Source organism: Heteronotia binoei, chromosome 13 (genome assembly GCF_032191835.1).
Source record: "Heteronotia binoei isolate CCM8104 ecotype False Entrance Well chromosome 13, APGP_CSIRO_Hbin_v1, whole genome shotgun sequence".
NCBI classification, from domain to species: domain Eukaryota; kingdom Metazoa; phylum Chordata; class Lepidosauria; order Squamata; family Gekkonidae; genus Heteronotia; species Heteronotia binoei.
This window is the reverse complement of record NC_083235.1, coordinates 49,087,707-49,105,943: the sequence shown is the minus strand read 5'-3', so window position 1 is coordinate 49,105,943 and position 18,237 is coordinate 49,087,707. Positions and strand designations below refer to the sequence as shown.

Genomic DNA, 18,237 nt, shown 5'->3' with positions numbered 1-18,237 from the left:
ACATATAGTAGTGGGCAGTGAGTTAGAATGCAAAATAGTGAAAATGTTTTTAACGGATTAAAAGAATTACAAGTTTGAGAGCTCTAATTTGTTTTAATACTAAGTCATAGTTAAGAGTAACTGTGGTTCAGTTGCAGGTTTTATGGACCCTGACCAACCGTAGTTAGTGTAGTAGCCCACTTTTGAAATATCAGTAAATTATGCTTAGTTTTGTGTTGTCTAAACCAGGCAAATAAGAAAATGGGGAGAAAATTCAAGTGCCACACCAGTCACTAAGAAATAACAAATAAGGCCAGTGGTGCAAAATAGAATAAAAATATGTTTTATTAGTTAAAATTATCTGTGTTTTGCCAACAGGCATCCTAAGAGGAATCTGTTAGTCTTGCAGTGATTCTTCAAAAAGAGTATGAGATCAGTAGAAAATAAGAAAATTAGACATTCTATTTTGACACTTATTGATATGGGATATAAAATCTGTTAGAAGCTAAGCAATGATATTTAAGGTCACATTTTTCTTGTAAGACTTGCCATTCTTCTTGTATGAACATCCTGTGATTTCAAAAGCATTTTGTATAAAGAATATCTCATTTTTTAGTTTATTGGCCCAAATGGCTGACTCAACAAAGCATAGAACTTGTAAGGAAAGATTTGAGTGCAGCAATATTTTTTCCCATGATGATTTGATTGAAAATTGAACTTGATGGCTAGAAAGTGACTGCAGTGATTTGTGAAGATTGGCATGTAATGTTGTCTGTTCAATGACAGTTTCCTTTACATGAAGTACATCATAAACTGCCAAAATGTTACTAGGAAGAGTGAATTTCAACTACAACCTTTAAATATATAACAAGCTTAAAGCATTGTATATCCTAACACATTAAAAGCATGAATGTTCGTAAGAACACCCTTCATGTTTGAAAATAAATTCACAAGTTAATTGATATTGGCATGAAGGAAATTGTTTGGTCTTTTTTGTTGCTCTTAACCAGATAAGAGTCTTCTATCTGGTTATACAAATTTGGCACTTTGCATCACATAACAATATCCATAGTATTGTGGGAATGAGTTTGTGCTTGTGGAATTTTTTGTTATGCAGTTCTTTCTCTGAGAACAAAACTTCAGATCAATCCCTCACCCAAATGTTTCATTGGTTCCAAAAACAAGCTACAGTTCTCACAGAAATATTCTTTGTTTATTTAGAAAGCCAGACTTGGACCTTCTGCTAACAAAGTCATAACTCCAATAGAAGACCAGATATGTAGTATACCCTCCAACAATCTTGATCGGGTTAAGCTGACAGATTTCAACTTTCTCATGGTACTTGGGAAAGGGAGCTTTGGGAAGGTAGGAAATCTTGATACTATCTTCTACTAGCCTTGGTGTAAGATGATTGTTTGAAAATGAATTAATGGGTATTGCTGGGAGGTAAGGCAATCCTATAAAACCATAGGTTTTACAAATGGTCACCAAATATTGCATTTGCAAATGAAGAAAGTGCTTTACCTAACAAAGTCATAGTTCATCTCAGTTCCTTATCCAAATATTGCATTGCAAATGAAGAAAGTGCTTTACCTAACAAAGGCATAGTTCATCTCAGTTCCTTATGCCCAATGATAGTGCAATGCGGTAGCCAGTCTCCAGTTGGTGACTGTAGGTCTCCCGGCATTACAACTGATCTCCAAGTGACAGGGATCAGTTTACCAAGAGAACATGGCCACTTTGGAAGATTGATTCTATGGCATTATACTCCATTGAAGTCCCTCTGTTCCCCAAAGCCTATCCTCTTCAAGCTCCACCCCCAAGTTCTCCGGGTATTTCTCAACCCATAACTGGCAACCCTACAATAAAACAAGGAATCCTGTAATGGTTACAGTGTTGGACTAGGATCAAGGAGATCCAGGTTTAAATCCTTGCTCTGCTATGGAAATTTGATGGGTGACCTTTGGCCAGTCACACACTCAGCCTAACCTACTTCACTAGGGTTGCCAATCTCCAGGTGGGGGCAGGGGATCCCCCGGTTTGGAGACCCTCCCCCCGCTTCAGGGTCGTCAGAAAGCGGGGGGAGAGGAGGGAAATGTCTCCTGGGAACTCTATTATTCCCTATGGAGATTTATTCCCATAGAAAATCATGAAGAATTGATCTGCGGGTATATGGGGCTCTGGGGGGGCTTTTTTTGGGATAGAGGCACCAAATTTTCAGTATAGCATCTAGTGCCTCTCCCCAAAATACCCCCCAAGTTTCAAAAAGATTGGACCAGGGGGTCCAATTCTATGAGCCCCAAAAGAAGGTGCCCCTATCCTTTGTTATTTCCTATGAAAGGAAGGAATTGAAAAGGTGTGCCGTCCCTTTAAATGTGATGGCCAGAACTCCCTTTGGAGTTCATTTATGCTTGTCACACCCTTGCTCCTGGCTCCGCCCCTAATGTCTCCTGGCTCCACCCCCAAAGTCCCCAGATATTTCTTGGATTGGACTTGGCAACCCTATACTTCACAGAGTGGTTGTGAGGATAAAATGGAGGAGAATACAGTTATATAAGCTGTTTTAGTTTCCCATTAGGGAAGTAAGTAAATACATAAATAAAATTTAGCAACTAAAGGTGCTGATATTGCCCTTTCGTCTTAGGTGATGTCTCCAAAATAAAGTGTACACGCCACTTGAAGAGACACTTCACACTTGCCATAAATGCTTACTCTGAAAGGATATGAGAAATTTTAATAGATGACAAAATAAACTTCAGAAATTGAAGCTGTATAGAATTCCTCTTATACAAATAATCATATCAAAAATTGATTCCTTTTTTTCATGTGTTGACTCAAAAGATTTGACACAGCCATGAAGACTGAGATCCATGTGTATGTGTGTTTACAAAAATGGTCACTTAATCTGGGTTATGTATAACTTTGTGGCTTGGATTCCACAGAAAATCTCTGCAGACAGAAGAGATTTTCATAAGTGGAGTGAGATTCTCCACCTTTCCCAAACCACTGCAGCACACAGTGTCCCCTGGATTGCAGCTCCAAGGGAGCAGGCAACCCACAATAGCATGGGTGGGTTTGTGGGGAAAATCAGCAACAAACAGCACCACACCTTTCTGTCAGTGTAAATTTTCTGCTGAATCTAGTCATCTAACTGTGTGACAGAATACATTGTAAGTACAGAATAAATGGGGTATGTACAGAATAGCATGTACAAAATAAGTTATATGTTAGTCTGTTCTTACAATTGATTGACCTGTTCAAATTCCTAATTTTACACTATCTTATACAAGGGTATATCTTGTAATATCCAGCTTGTGGCCATGGAATATCATTCTCTTTTAAAACAGTGTGAAGATTATGAAAATGTTAAAGTCTAACAAAGTATGACTCCTAGAGAATGTACTAAGTGCTGGTGCTGTTTATAAAATAATAACAACATAGTTTTTATTAAAAAAGCAGTGCAGTGCCTTTTAAAAAGCATCAAAGAAAAAAAAGGCTTATACCTCAAACCATTAACTCCCTATAGACCAGGGAACTGAGATATTAGTCAACTTATTAAAACCAATAAGAAAACTCATGTGTCTTTTGTCATCAAAATTTTCACCGAGTTATTTAATTTTTGTGTTTGTGTGCATGTGTGTGTAGGTAATGCTGGCAGACCGAAAGGGTACAGATGAACTGTATGCAGTTAAAATACTGAAAAAAGATGTGGTGATTCAGGATGACGATGTCGAGTGTACCATGGTTGAAAAAAGAGTTCTAGCCTTGCCAGACAAGCCTCCTTTCCTAACACAGCTGCATTCTTGCTTCCATACTGTGGTATGTGTTCAGGCAAGATTCCCCTCTCCCCCCCCCCACCCCTGACCTCTCCCACTTTCTGGATTTAATTATTTGTCAAGTTGAATGAGCTTTCTTTCAAGATCATGTACTGTATTCACTCAGCAGAAATTATGGGAGCTTGAGAAATACTAAGCTAATTTTGATATCCTTTGTCTTTATTTTGATACAAAAATACAAGGGCCGTTTTCGCACTAGCGTTTACTCCGGCGTAGCACCCCATTTACCTCCGGATCTTTTCCTGGTTTTCGCACTGTTGCTCCGGCGCTGCGTCTTGCTCCGGTGCTGCAGGGGTTTCACGCCGGAGTATCTAGATCCACCTCCTTCCAGAGTTTTTGAAAACCTCCGGATCCACACCGGATCCACTCTGCGGAGTTTGCTGTGGGAAATCCATCCACGCCAGATTGACTGCTTTGTGGGCGTCACCCTCTCCCTTTCCGTCCTCCCACCCCATCCATCCCCTTGGCCAATCATCAGCCGTTCGCGGCGCTTCCCAAAAGTGCCCGCAGGGCCATTTTTTTTTTAAACTTCATCTTTCTTGCATAATAGCGATATTTCGAAATTAACAAATAGAAAAAAAAACCCCTTCTGGAATAGCCTCAATTGCCACTTCAATTGGTTTCGTTAGAATTTTTTATTATTATTATTGACTTTAGTTGCGTTATTTCGCTGTTGCGTTATCTCGCAACTACATTATACATTGTTGGGGGGGGGGGAAATCTAGTGCCGGCGCGGGCCAAAGCGTTCATGTGTGTGTGTTTTAAAAAGGCAATGCCTCCCTCAGCTGTGCCACCAGGATTTCTGGACCTGCACAAAATCGCCATGTATAAAATGGGAAGTTGGAATCCTGAATTCTTCTCCCTGGCTACATTCCGCTCGGTTAGAAAATAGACGCGAGCTCGCTCTTCACACGCGCCACAGAAGGGGAAGGAGAGAATGGGGCGGGGGGGGGAGCTCTGGCAGCAGGAATCAGGTCCCCGTTGCAAGCGCCAGACGGGGAGGGGAAAGAGCGCGGAGGAAATCCCAGCTTCTCCACCCGGGAGGGAGCGAGGCTGGGAAAGGAAGAAGCTGCCACACACACACACACACAAACCCCTCGATTTCTCTCTCTTCGTTATTGCGATATTTCACAACTTCAGAATTTGGGGGGGGAATCTAGTGCTAGGATTCTCCACTGTGAATGCTTCTGTTAATACATAAAGGGCTGTGGAGGATACTACAGCTGCAGCCAATCCATAAGCAGCAGCAGCACACGTGATGCGGTTTGTCCACGAAAAGAAGGGGAGGGAACAGCTGTGGCTGCTCGATGTTACGTTATTACGTCCTTACGCAACCAGATTTGCGCTTAAAAAAAAAATGATTGACAGGGCATCAAACTCAAGTCGATGCCAGTGGGAAAACGATTTGAGCCGGGGCTTCATGGAAAGCGACTCCGCAAATGAGTCCATGTGCGAAAACGAGGAAAATGAGCCGGACATAATTGCGCCGTGGAATAAGGGGAGCAAACGCTAAGTGCGAAAACGACCAAGGTATACAAGAAAAGAGTCACACTCCCAGTGTATACATAGGGTTCATAGTATGGATTGCTGTTGTAAAAACAAAATAAAATTCAAATATGAATGTGTATTTAAAGCAGAATTGTTGAATATATTATACCCTTGCATAATTATATGAATATTAGTATACCTTTTTCCAAATTATATAGATATGCTTTTAAGATTTCATTTAAATGTTAACAATTTCATAGTGGCAGTCTGTGCTGCCAGACGTGTTTATTGTTTTTGTACTGTCTGCTAGGACCGCCTGTACTTTGTCATGGAGTACGTGAATGGTGGTGACCTCATGTATCATATTCAGCAAGTAGGGAAATTTAAGGAGCCCCAAGCAGTGTGAGTATTTCTCTCTCTTAAATCAAAACTGTTTTTTAATATTTTCATCTAGAACTGCGCCTCTCACCATTATATGGTATATGTAGCTGGCAGAGCTTAGCAGTAACTCTGGCCTCAAAAGCTCATCAATATTGCATATGTATACTTACACTAATTGCATTTTGTGTGGCATTTATTCCAATTAACTACATGTAATTGTTCCATTGTCTTTTTTGAAAGAAGCCGTATTTCTTGACTCTTGTTTGAGAGAGAGTTGCAACTTGCAAATATATAGAGTTGTTTGATCTCAAATTCAGACTCCTTATGTCAAAATAATTGCTTAAAAATGAGTATAATGTGTAATGTCTGAGCTGATATTGATAAGTCCTCTCCTGGAAAGGAAAACAGAAGCAGAACATGGTCCTTGGGAAGAACTAGCTATTGAACCACAAAAGTCGAGGAGAGAGGAACAAAAAGAGAAGGAATGTGTAAGAAGCTTCAGTGGAAAGCACTCATTTCCTCACCCTGTAGTCTTCTGTTACTGGAATTCAGTCAGCAGTTTCATAGCTCTAGTGACATTTTGTCACTTGTCCCAAGAGTGAGATCCTACTTCCATCTCCCTTCCATATATAATGCCTTCCATATATAATGCTATGACCCCCTTGGGCTACTTCCTAGATTGTATAGGCCTGCTCATTTGACGTGCTGAAGCTTCACAGACTATGGAGTTAGGAGGGGGCATTGCCGAACTGACATACAGACAAATCTTGTTTGAGTAGCATATGGCCTATCCAAGTTGAAAGCTAGAATCTGGGCAGGAACTACTTTAAAGGGAGTACACTCTTGAGTATTGTCTAGGACAGGCAAAGTTGGTCTCCACACTTCTCCATATGTTCCCCAGACAGCACTGCGATCAAGTTAAAAAATCTTCTTGAAATCCCTGGGCCAAAAGAAACAAAATTAAAAGCTACCAGAGAACAGGCGTTCTCTATAAAGGCCCCCCAACGGTGGAATCAATTTCCGGAAGAGGTGCGGGCCCTACGGGATCTTAACCAGTTCCGTAGGGCCTGCAAAACTGCCCTCTTCTAGCTAGCTTTTTAAGACAGAACTCCTGATAAGATCAGTAATACCAAGCCATCTTATACGCCATTCGACTATATTTTAATGTCATACTGTTTTATTGGTTTTATTGTTTAAATTATTAATTATATTATCTATTGTTTATCTGTATCATTGTTTTACCATGTCTTGTTAGCCGCCCTGAGCCTGCCTAGGCAGGGAGGGCGGGGTATAAATAAAAGTTGTTTATTATTATTATTATTATTATTATTATTCTGCATGTCCCAGTGCTATGAGGACACTCAAGGGATGGCAAGTCTTCCACTGGTCCTGTTCCTCTCCTGAGCATTAAGTTTGTGGCAGACCGGTCCTCCGTCTGCTAGCTAGCTCCGGCCCTGCCCAGCCCTTCCCAGTATACTGACCTGAAAGGGCTGTTACACTTTGCTGCCTCAGGGTATTCACTGCCACCACTGTCCCTCTCTGGGCTCTGGTTAGGCGGGACAGCCTCCTAAACTCCCTCTGGACCCGCTAAGAGCGCTTCTTGGGGCTTCCTAGGGATCTCTCTAAATTGAACTGAGGCTGTTGGCGAAGATCCTTGGGGTGATGACCAGTCTGGCGATCCCGGTACTCCTGGGGAGGGGAAGATATGACGGTTAGAACAGACGTAATAATAAAAGAAGGTGGCGAAGAAATGGAGAAGCTCAACCCCCTTCTAGTCTGTGTCCCATCCCAGTAGTAACTGTCAGACGTGTAACTTACTTGAACCAAACTGTAGTTTAGAAACTGTAACTTGACATGACTAACGCCATGATGTATTCAATATGACCTCTGCTTTACTAACCATGAGAAATGTAGCAAGCACCTTTCCCCAAAGCATTCTGTAACCGCAAGGAGAAAAATCTCACACCCAGCCTAGGAGCCATCTGTGGTCTTTGAAGTTTAACATATCCAAGGTCCCTTTCTCCTGAGAAGGAGATAAGACCATGGGAAGCGCCGACTGTCTCTGGGGGTGTGAAAAGGCTGTATTGTTTCCTGCTTTGAAATGTAGAAAAGGCTGGTTTCAGCCTTGAAGGGCATCAAACTCAATCTGCCTTCTAACTAGTATGTTTGTTCTCAAATAAATGGATTAATTTTGCAACATTATGATCCGTCTCTATTTGAAGTTCCACGTCTTGACATTAATGGGTAGAGGGGCCAGGTTGGATCACTGGCCTCCATCACTGATGTTATGTAATGCCAGGTCCATAAACAATAAAACCTCAGTCCTTCATGACTTCCTGTTTGAGCAGGATATGGACCTGGCTTGCATGACTGAGACCTGGGTGCGTGACGCGGAGACAGTAACTCTCTCCCAGGTCGCCCCCCCAGGATACTCAGTCTTTCACCAATCACGGACTAGCAGGTGGGGTGGGGGGAGGAGTGGCTCTATTCATACGAGAGGCTTACTCCTTTCGGGTGCTTCTGTCGCCAAAGATTGATGGCATTGAATATGTCTGCTTGGCGTGGGATGTTGGGGAGGGATTGGCAGTTTGGCTGGTGTACCGTCCACCTTACGCACTAATCAACGCCTTACCATCCCTGATGGAGGCCATAACAGGCTGGGCATTGGAACACCCAAGGCTTTTGATCCTGGGTGATTTCAGTGTCCATGCCGATGACCCGACCTCCATTCAGGTGGTGACCTAGTGTCATCCATGGCAACACTGGGACTCTCCCAGGTTGTTGCAACACCCACTCACCAGGCGGGGCACATGCTAGTTCTGATCTTTGCGATGGGGGTTGTAGTGGATCGGGTTGCTGCTGATGCAGTTCCATGGTCGGACCACTATGCCCTAAAGGCCCGTGTGGATGTCCCACCTCAAGCCCGTTTAGGCGGCAAGCGTATTTTGGCTTGCCCGCAGAGCTTGATGGACCCGGAGCGGTTCCCAATGGTTCCACGGGGTTCCTGGCCCCCTGGCAACTCTCTAGATGACTTGGTAGAGTCATGGCATGACCAACTTTCCAGGGCCATTGACAAGATTGCACCACTGGGCCCTCTGAACCCCTTTATAAGCTTGCACCATGGTATACTCTAGAATTGCAGCTGATAATAATAATAATAATAATAATAATAATAATAAACTTTTATTTATACTCCGCCCTCCCCGCCTAGGCAGGCTCAGGGCAGTTAACAAGACATGGTAAAACCATGATACAGATAAACAATAGATAATATAATTAATAATTTAAACAATAAAACCAATAAAACAATATGACATTAAAATGCAGTCGAATGGTGTATAGGATGGCTCAGTATTACTGATCTTATCAGGAGTTCTGTCTTAAAAAGCTAGCTGGAAGAGGGCAGTTTTGCAGGCCCTACGGAACTGGTTAAGATCCCGTAGGGCCCGCACCTCTTCCGGCAATTGATTCCACCATTGGGGGGCCTTTGTAGAGAATGCCTGTTCTCTGGTAGCTTTTAATTTAGTTTCTTTTGGCCCAGGGATTTCAAGATTTTTTGAACTTGATCGCAGTGCTCTCTGGGGAACATATGGAGAGAGGCGGTCCCTAAGGTAGGCTCAGATGGTGAAATGGGGGCTCAGACGGCTAGAGAGGCAGTGGCGGCGGACTCAAGACGAAGCAACCAGAACATCTTATAGAGAGTGTATGAGATCCTATGAGATGGCAGTCAAAGCTAGGATTGTGTCTGCGACATCGCGCCTGGCACAATTGTTTAGTGTAATTCTGTCACTTACCATACTGCCACAAGGCAGGTCAAATTGTAGAGAATTAGAGATTGGCTGTGGGGCTTTTGCAAATTTTTTCACAGACAAGATCTTGTTGCTCCATCACGACCTTTCCGCTACAGTTGAAACAGTATGTGAACTTGAGGCTCCATGCCTGTCTTTTGGATTGGTTTTGGATCACTTTAAAACGCTCAGTTTGGAGGAAATTGACAGAGTACTTTTCACTGTATGCTCAACAACATGTGATCTGGACCCATGCCCATCCTGGCTGATTAAAGCGTGCCAGGGAGAGCTCCGACATCCTATACAGGATATTGTAAACAGATCTCTCTCGGAAGGGCTTTTTCCAATGTCTCTTAAAGAGGCAGTGGTCTGCCCCCTCTTGAAAAAGTCCAACTTAGACCCAGCCGAATTAGCACACTATCGACTGGTCTCGAATTTACCTTTTTCGGGGGAAATTATTGAGAGAGTAGAAGCGTTACAGTTACAGAGTTTTCTGGAGGACGCTTCTGTCCTCGATTCCCACCAGTCTGGCTTCTGGCCTGGGCATGGGACGAAGACAGTTCTGGTCACCCTAGTGGATGACCTCCAGTGACATCTGGATCGAGGAGGCTCAGTGGTACTGATGTTGTTAGACCTATCGGCTGCATTCAATATGGTCAACCATCAGTTGGTAGTCCACCGCCTCGCCAACACAGGGATTCAGGGGCTAGCCTTACAGTGGCTTTCCTCTTTCCTATGCGGTCAGGGACAAAGGATGTCAATTGGGGTAGAGTCGTTCCAGAGACACACTTAATTGCGGTGTGCCTCAGGGGGCAGTTCTATCCCCAGTGTTGTTTAACATATACATGCAACCCCTTGCCCAGATTGTCTGGAGGTATGGGCTGGGTTGCCATCAGTATGCCAATGACACGCAGCTCTATCTACTGATGGACGGCTGGCCTGGCACTGTCCCAGAAAACCTGGATCAGACGTTGGAAGCCATGGCTGGTTGGCTTAAGCTGAACCGACTAAAGCTGAAGCTGATGAAGACAGAGGTCCTTTGCCTGAGTCGCAGCAGCCTAGGCAGGGAAATCCCCCTACCAGCCTTTGACGGGGCGCCACTGTCAATGGTGCCCAAGGTCAGAAGCTTGGGGGTGCTGTTGGAGGCCCAGATAGCAGCAACTGTGAAAATCCGCCTTTTTTCATCTGAGGTGGGTGAAACCATTGGTTCCCTTCCTCGACCTTTGTGATCTGGCAACTGTGATCCATGCAACGGTCACCTCGAGACTGGACTACTGTAATGCTCTCTACTTGGGGCTGCCTTTGTCGCGAACTTGGAAACTCCAGCTAGTGCAGAATGTGGCTGCTGTTGGGGCTGTCCAAGTGGGAGCACATACAGCCAGGGCTGCAGGAACTGCACTGGCTACCAGTAGTGTACCGGATTAGTTACAAGGTGCTAGTTATTACTTTTAAAGCCCTGTATGGCCGAGGTCCCGTTTACCTGAGGGACCGTCTGTCTCCACACATTCCCCAGAGGGCACTAAGATCTGGATCCCAACCCTGCATAGCCTCGCTGGGTGGGTGAAACCATTGGTTCCCTTCCTCGACTGTTGTGACCTGGCAACTGTGATCCATGCAGTGGTCACCTCGAGATTGGACTACTGTAATGCTCTCTACTTGGGGCTGCCTTTGTTGCAAACCCAGAAACTCCAGCTAGTGCAGAATGCGGCTGCTAGGCTGCTATTGGGGCTGCCCAAGTGGGAGCGCATACAGCCAGGGCTGCAGGAACTGCACTGGCTGCTAATAGTGTACCGGATTTGTTACAAGGTGCTAGTTATTACTTTTAAAGCCTTGTATGGCCGAGGACCGTCTGTCTCCACACTTTCCCCAGAGGGTACTAAGATCTGGATCCCAACATGTCCTAGGCTGAGGGAGGCAAAATTAGTGACCACCAGGGATCAGGCCTTTTCAGTGGCAGCCTCGTCTTGGTGGAATCAACTGCCGCAAGAGTTTAGGTCCTTGCGAGACCTCGCCCAGTTCCGCAAGGCTTATAAGACGGTTCTCTTCTGGCAGGCCTTCAACATACCGTAGGAGAATTCTGGAATACAACAACAACAACAACAAAATTTTATTTATATCCCGCCCTCCCTGCCGGGGCAGGCTCAGGGCGGCTAACAACACAATTCAAGTTTAGCTATACAGATAGATAAAATTACAGTTAAACAACATGAACATTTAATTAAAAATCTGCTTAAGTTTTAAAATTAAATTAAATTAAATTAATAAAAGTGCTAATGCTATGTTTACTTTATGTTTGCTTTTATGATGGCGGTTTCCTTATCAATTTCCATTTTCATCAGCGAAAGCCAGTCGGAAGAGGAAGGTCTTGCAGGCCCTGCGGAACTGTTCAAGGTCCCGCAGGGCCCGCATTTCCTCTGGAAGTTGGTTCCATAGGCTCGGAGCTATAGAGGAGAAGGCCCAATTGCGGGTACATTGCAACTTCACCTCTCTCAGTCCGGGAATAGTCAACAGGTTTTTCCCGGCTGACCTCAGTGCTCTCTGGGGTTCATATCGCCATCCTGGAACTATGAGGAACTATGAGGAACATCTAATGTGTTAGCACCAACCTGTATATTGTTTTAATCTATGTAATTTAACTTATATATTTAAGTGGTTTTATTGTTTTTATGACTGTGATCATAGCACACTATGACTTTGATGTAAGCCGCCCTGAGCCCGTCTCAGCAGGGAGGGCAGGGTATAAATCAAATTAAACAAACATATTTGGGGCTCCCCTGGAGAGTTGGCAAGCAGCTGTTGTGTCACTTCTCTCCTCCCTAGGGATTCCCCAACCCACTCCTAGCGTTCAAAGTGGTTGGGAGAACTATGTGGTACAGAGGGACTCCACTTTAAACAAACATAACATTTATTTAAAGTATACAACTATTTACAGGCATTTTTTTAAAAAAGTGAACAGAAGAAACAAATCAAAGAAGGGAAAAAACGCTCCTTCTCTCCCTGTTATAATACTTGCCCTAACTGGATTACAGGCAGGGTAGGCACTTTACTTAGACGGTTGCAAGCTTGACAATACCTTCCTCAGACTGTTTCCAAACTAACAGATTGACTTCCTACTTTAACTGCCCGTTTCCCACCCCAAATCTCCAATATAAATTGCAGTTCCTGCCCAGGAACTGGCTTACCCTCCTGCACCCTTCTGGGAGATCAACCTGAAAGACTTCCTGTCTCTCTAGGAGACCTCCTCAGAATTGCTGTTTTCAGACAGGAAGGGAGGAGGGAGGAGAAAGAGACTAGGCCCACAGCCTGCCTAGAGTTTAATAGACTCCTCCAGCCAACTCCCAGTGAAAGACCACCCAAAATGGCATTTCTCCACAAAGTCATTAAGATCAAGCCATATGACATTACATTAGGGTTGCCAGTCCCCAGCCTCCCGCAGCGGGGGAGTCTCTCATATGTGGAGGACGCGCGTGACGATATCACCCATGCGAGGCTGCTCTAGGTGTTTCTGAGAAAACTCTATGGTTTTCCCAGATGATCTAGCCATTTGGGAGGTAAAAACTCTATTGTACCTATGTGCCATAGAGTTTTTACCTCCCAAATAGCTAGAGCGTCCAGGAAGACCACAGAGTTTTCCCAGAAACGCCTAGAGCAGCGCCACATGGGCACCATCATTTTTATGAACACACTTCTTGGTGACATCATTGCACTAGCGATGTTGGGGGAGGTTCCCCCCCCCCACCAGCACAATGTGGGTCCAGGTAAGTAGGTGTGGAAAACCTCAGCTTGAGACCCTGGAGAGCCGCTGCCAGTCTGAGTAAACAATACTGACTTTGATGAACTGAAGGTCTGATTCAGTAGAAGGCAGCTTCGTATGTTCATATGAACCTCCCAGGAGTTAGAAACCCTGCCTGGACCTGGGGCTTGGCAGCCCTACAATACATTATTTTCTGTTCCACAGTTAGCAGATGCCCTTGTAACTTTTTTGCAAAGATAATTCAGCAAAAAAAAAAAGTGTGTGTCATATAGCTACTGTGGTATGCTTTCCTTTCAGATTCTATGCAGCAGAGATCTCAGTGGGACTTTTCTTTCTCCATAAAAAAGGAATCATTTATCGGTGAGTATTAACGGATGCCCAAACTAATCCTCCTTTGTGTTTCTGTGCATGTTTTGTTACTCGTGGTGAGACATGTGAGATTGTGTGTGTAGGCAAGAGTGATTTTGGACTGTCTTGAGTAGTAGGAGGGGAAAGTGTATATATGCCTCCACCATGGGATAATGACCCAATATAAAAGTGTAAGTTACAGTGGTTCAGCTTAGTGGTTCTAGAGCAGGGGTCCTCAAACCCCGGGCCGCGGACCGGTACCGGGCTGTGGCCTGTCATTAACTGGGCCACCCAGCCTCACCACCCGACCCTGCATAGCCTCGCTGCCCCCCACCCATGGCGCCTCTCCCCCCCCCCACAGCACCTCCTCCTCCCTCCATTTTTAAAATATTAAGACTGGGGAAGGAGCCATGAAGTGCCTACCAGGTTCTGTAAAGGCTGACATCCCTGGCAGGGAAACTGCACAAAACTGCAGCAGCAGTGGCCACTGAAAAAGCTGTGCTGCCCTTGCCTTCTTCTCACTTCCTTCCCCCGCCCAGTGTTGGTCTATGTTGGTCTGCCACAGTTTCCCTGCCAATGGTGGGGTTAGCCTTTACAGAGTTCAGAAGGCACCCAGTCTTACTATTGTAAGGGGAAGGGGGGAAGGAGGCGCCATGGGTGGGGGATGGCAAGGCTGCATGGGGCTGTGGGGGGCGAGGAGGTGCCGCGGGCAGGGTGGCAAGGCTTTGTAGCACCACAGTGGTGGTGAGGAAGCATGGGGCAGCAGGGCTTCATGGCACCACAGGGGGTGAGGCCAAATTTGGTGCCCCCGCCCTGCCAGCCCTGGGGTCGCAGTGTGCCAGCCGGTCCAGAGGCCAAAAAGGTTGGGGACCGCTGTTCTAGAGTAAAGCACCTAGCATACTTGAACAATTCCCACAATTTCTACTGTATGGTGAGTTGAGTATGGTATTCTGAGTTGTATTGCCTAAAAAAAGAGATTGTGGTATATCTGCTCTATTAATAACTATATGTTGTAGTGCCACATACTATACTATTGGATTGAAAAAATAATGACATTTTAGCTGGTTGGGAGGTGACATCTCTGTTAGTGTTCAAAAGAAAATGTACCATGGAATTGTTTTAAAGGCCTTTGGTTAAGTTAATCTGTTGTTGACCTAGTTACATGGCATAATTATCTTTTAGAATTATTGTAAAATCTATAGGAATGATGTTTTGTGGATTGTTTGGCTTTATCATTAATTTGTGGGAACCACTTTGAACAAAATGGGAAAGTGGTATGTAAATGTTTAAATAAATACAATACTTAAATTCTGCAGTATCTATCTACTCAAAATACAGAAAACATAAAATCCTCATACTAGTAGAAGATAAAACATTAAAACAATCAGAAACAGCAATCTGACAAAAGATGCAGGATGTTAAATTAATCCACTTTAAAAGCTTTATAGGCTTCTATAGACAAATCCATGGCCTGACACTCATGTGATCAGTTAGGAATCCTCTATACAACTGTGGCCCCAATAAAGACAATTGCTCTGACATTGTCCAGTTTTGTCCAGATGGGCAGCTGTGTTGGTCTGAAGCAATAGAATAAAGTAGGAGTTCAGTAGCACCTTTAAGACCAACCTTTAAGACCAACATTCTGAATAAAACTTCATTGGTCTTAAAGGTGCTACTGGACTCCTGCTTTGTTCTATTACCCAGTTTTGGTTTCATTGACTGGAGAAGCCTTGAACCAGATGTTCACAGCCAATGTCAGTGGGAGAGAAGGGGCTAGGGTTAACAGTCTCCAGTTGGAGGTGGTGGATCCCCCAGTTTGGAAACCTTTCCCCCACTTCAGGGCTATCAGAAGGGAGAAATGGCTGTTGGGCACTCCATTATATCTTATGGAGACTGTTCCCGGTAGGGTATAATAAAGAATTAATCTGGGGGCCCTGTTTTTTTGAGAGAGGGGCACCAAATTTTCAGCATAGCTGCTGCTGCCTCTCCTCAAAAAACCCTCCAAATTTCAAAAGATCGGACCAAAAGTCTAATTCTTTGAGTCCCAAAAGAAGGATCCCCATCCTCCATTATTTCCAATGGAGGGAAAGCATTCAAAAGTCCCTTTAAATGTGATGGGCTTCGGAGTTCAATCACGTTTCTTTCCTCCCTTCTCCTGAAGCTTCCTGGTAAGCCCCCACCAGCTTGTACATAAGTGGAGAGAAATTGTTTGAGATAAGCAGTACCTGTTCTGTGTAAATTAAAAGAAGCACTTCACATTGTGCCCAGAAGCCCATCTTTAGCAGACAAGAGCGTTCTATGTATTATCTGGAGCTTCCAAAGGTTCTTTGAGAATAGTTCCTCATATAACCTTTTTTACAATAGTTATTCCTTGTGATTTCAGGGTGCCTGGCCATTGGCCATCAGCTGAAATTTAAGGAACAATGCCCAAGCCTATGAGCACTTCCACACTATGAGTTTCTGGAGTTACTACATTAGCAGGCAGACTCCCTGGCTAGTGAATCCCTGAATCTCTTCCCAGCATTACTGCCATCTTGAATGGATTCAGTTTCAGACTGCTTATTGTTTATCTTCACCCCTTCAGCCTCACCACTTAATTCCAAGTAATCTAAAAAAGGTAGAGGTAGTCCCCTGTGCAAGCACCAAGGCATTACTGACCCATGGGGTGACATCACATCACAAAGTTTTCTTTGCCATCGCTTTCCTCAGTTATCTATACCTTACCCCCAGCAAGCTGGGTACTCATTTTACCTACCTCAGAGTCAGAAGGATGGAAGGCTGAATCAACCTTGAGTCAGAAGGATGAAAGGCTGAGTCAACCTTAAGTAATCTAAAACTGCTGCATAATAAGGGAGTGTCATCACCATACTGGCAACAATATTAAACATTTTAATTGCTTTATTGTAGGGATCTGAAATTAGATAATGTAATGTTGGATTCTGAAGGACACATTAAGATTGCAGATTTTGGGATGTGTAAGGAGCATATGAGTGATGGCGTAACGACAAGGACCTTTTGTGGGACTCCAGATTACATTGCACCTGAGGTAATTATTATTGGAGATTGTAAGCATTGTATACAAGTTCCCCCAAAAGAATTGTAGAAGGCACATTTGAGCATTTCCAAGTGTCAGCTTTCCTTGCTGACCATGCCCCCAGGTGACAGAAGTGATGGCTGGTACCAGCTGGGGGCAGATATTCTTATCTGAAGTTCCTGTATTAATGAAAACTCTGATTGCACAGGCAGTTACAAAAAAGAAACAATGAAGGAGCACTTAGCAGTAGGATTGGCCTTCCATACTTACTTTGTGTTTATCAAGGAGATCATTAACAACTATGGGTTTAGCTTTATGCACGAAGACACACAGCTGAGTCTTGACTAACTGCCAGCTGGTACTGCCTCATCACGCAAAGGGAAATTAATCATTACCCTGATCAATAAAAGTAAATACTATCAGGAAGTGTTCTCATTTGCTCTCTCTCCCCCCACCCCATACTGAGGGAACTGTTACTAACTTAACATTGTCACTGCTACCTTGTGAAAAATTGAGATGCTGTGTCCTTTATTTCTCTTCCCCCCCATATGTATGTGAATTTTAAACTTTTAAAATAAAATTTATTTAAAAAAAATAAAAGTATATACTATTAAAATGTTTTATCCCTCATCCATGATTGTGAAGCCAGTGAGGTGAAATGTCTTTTTTTTCTGGTTCTCACCTTTTTGTTCTTGTCTCTTTATAACCTGAAATGGAATAATTCAACTTCCCAATTAGTTGTGTCTCTGAAGAACTCTTCCTTCCAATTAGTGCCTCGAATAGCACCCATTTTGTTAAGTGTGAACACAGCTTCTACTCCCAGTTTGTGTGACATGCAAGATAGTGAATTAGGCTGCTTTTATACATTTTATTTATATTTTGGCTGCAAAAATGTTATTGGAATTTAGTTGATGATTCACCACCCAAACTGTAGTGTTGAAGGTGGGGGTAAAATACCTTTTTAAAATTCCAGAAAAAAGCAGTGATTAGCTCTTTTTAATTAAAAATAATATTGTTGTTCATTTCATTGCAGAACACATTTAAAATATTTTTCACTTTAGTAGTTCTGAGCTTTCAGTATATCTACTGTATCCCCTCTATCTATAAATTTCTGTTCCCCAAATCAATGAATGATGTTGAGTTAGTGTTAGTCAGGTAGTGTTAGTCCCTCTAAGCTGTGGAGTCTTGTGAGCAAAAATTTTACTTCATAAGCAACTGGAATTAAAGTTGTGATCTACTGCATACATTAATTTGCTCTGGGGCCTTTTTTCTTGAGATAAGTCAAAAATGTGTGAGCCAGAAGCTAAAAATCTGTGAGCTAGCTCACACTAACTCAACTTGGACGGAACACTGGTGAAGACATGATACACGAATTCCAATGATTGCAAGTATGCAAGTTAACCGAAGTCTTCTTCTTAATTATTTTAATAACAAAAGCCATAAACTGTGAAAGTTAACTAAATTGCCTGCCATTAAGTAGCATCCTGAGCCTGGATGAAACTGAAACTCTTGTTAACCTTCTTCCATATGTGGAAGTAGCCAGATCTGCTTTCTCCAGGAACAGCCAGAACCAGGACATTAAAAATTTGCCTATCCCCCCCCCCATTAACTGTATTAAGGGACAACAAG

General features: G+C 43.6%; 1 protein-coding gene across 2 annotated transcripts in view; it reads left to right on the top strand.

The window, feature by feature from the left end:
* Positions 1 to 18,237, top strand: part of PRKCA (protein kinase C alpha) — a 281,994-nt gene that overhangs the window by 253,987 nt on the left and 9,770 nt on the right. For both annotated transcript variants that reach the window (XM_060251984.1, XM_060251985.1), the window contains 5 exons: positions 1,201 to 1,344; positions 3,625 to 3,798; positions 5,614 to 5,705; positions 13,524 to 13,586; positions 16,482 to 16,620. In XM_060251984.1, coding sequence (XP_060107967.1) covers positions 1,201 to 1,344; positions 3,625 to 3,798; positions 5,614 to 5,705; positions 13,524 to 13,586; positions 16,482 to 16,620 — 612 coding nt within the window. The remainder of the gene's footprint in view (positions 1 to 1,200; positions 1,345 to 3,624; positions 3,799 to 5,613; positions 5,706 to 13,523; positions 13,587 to 16,481; positions 16,621 to 18,237) is intronic.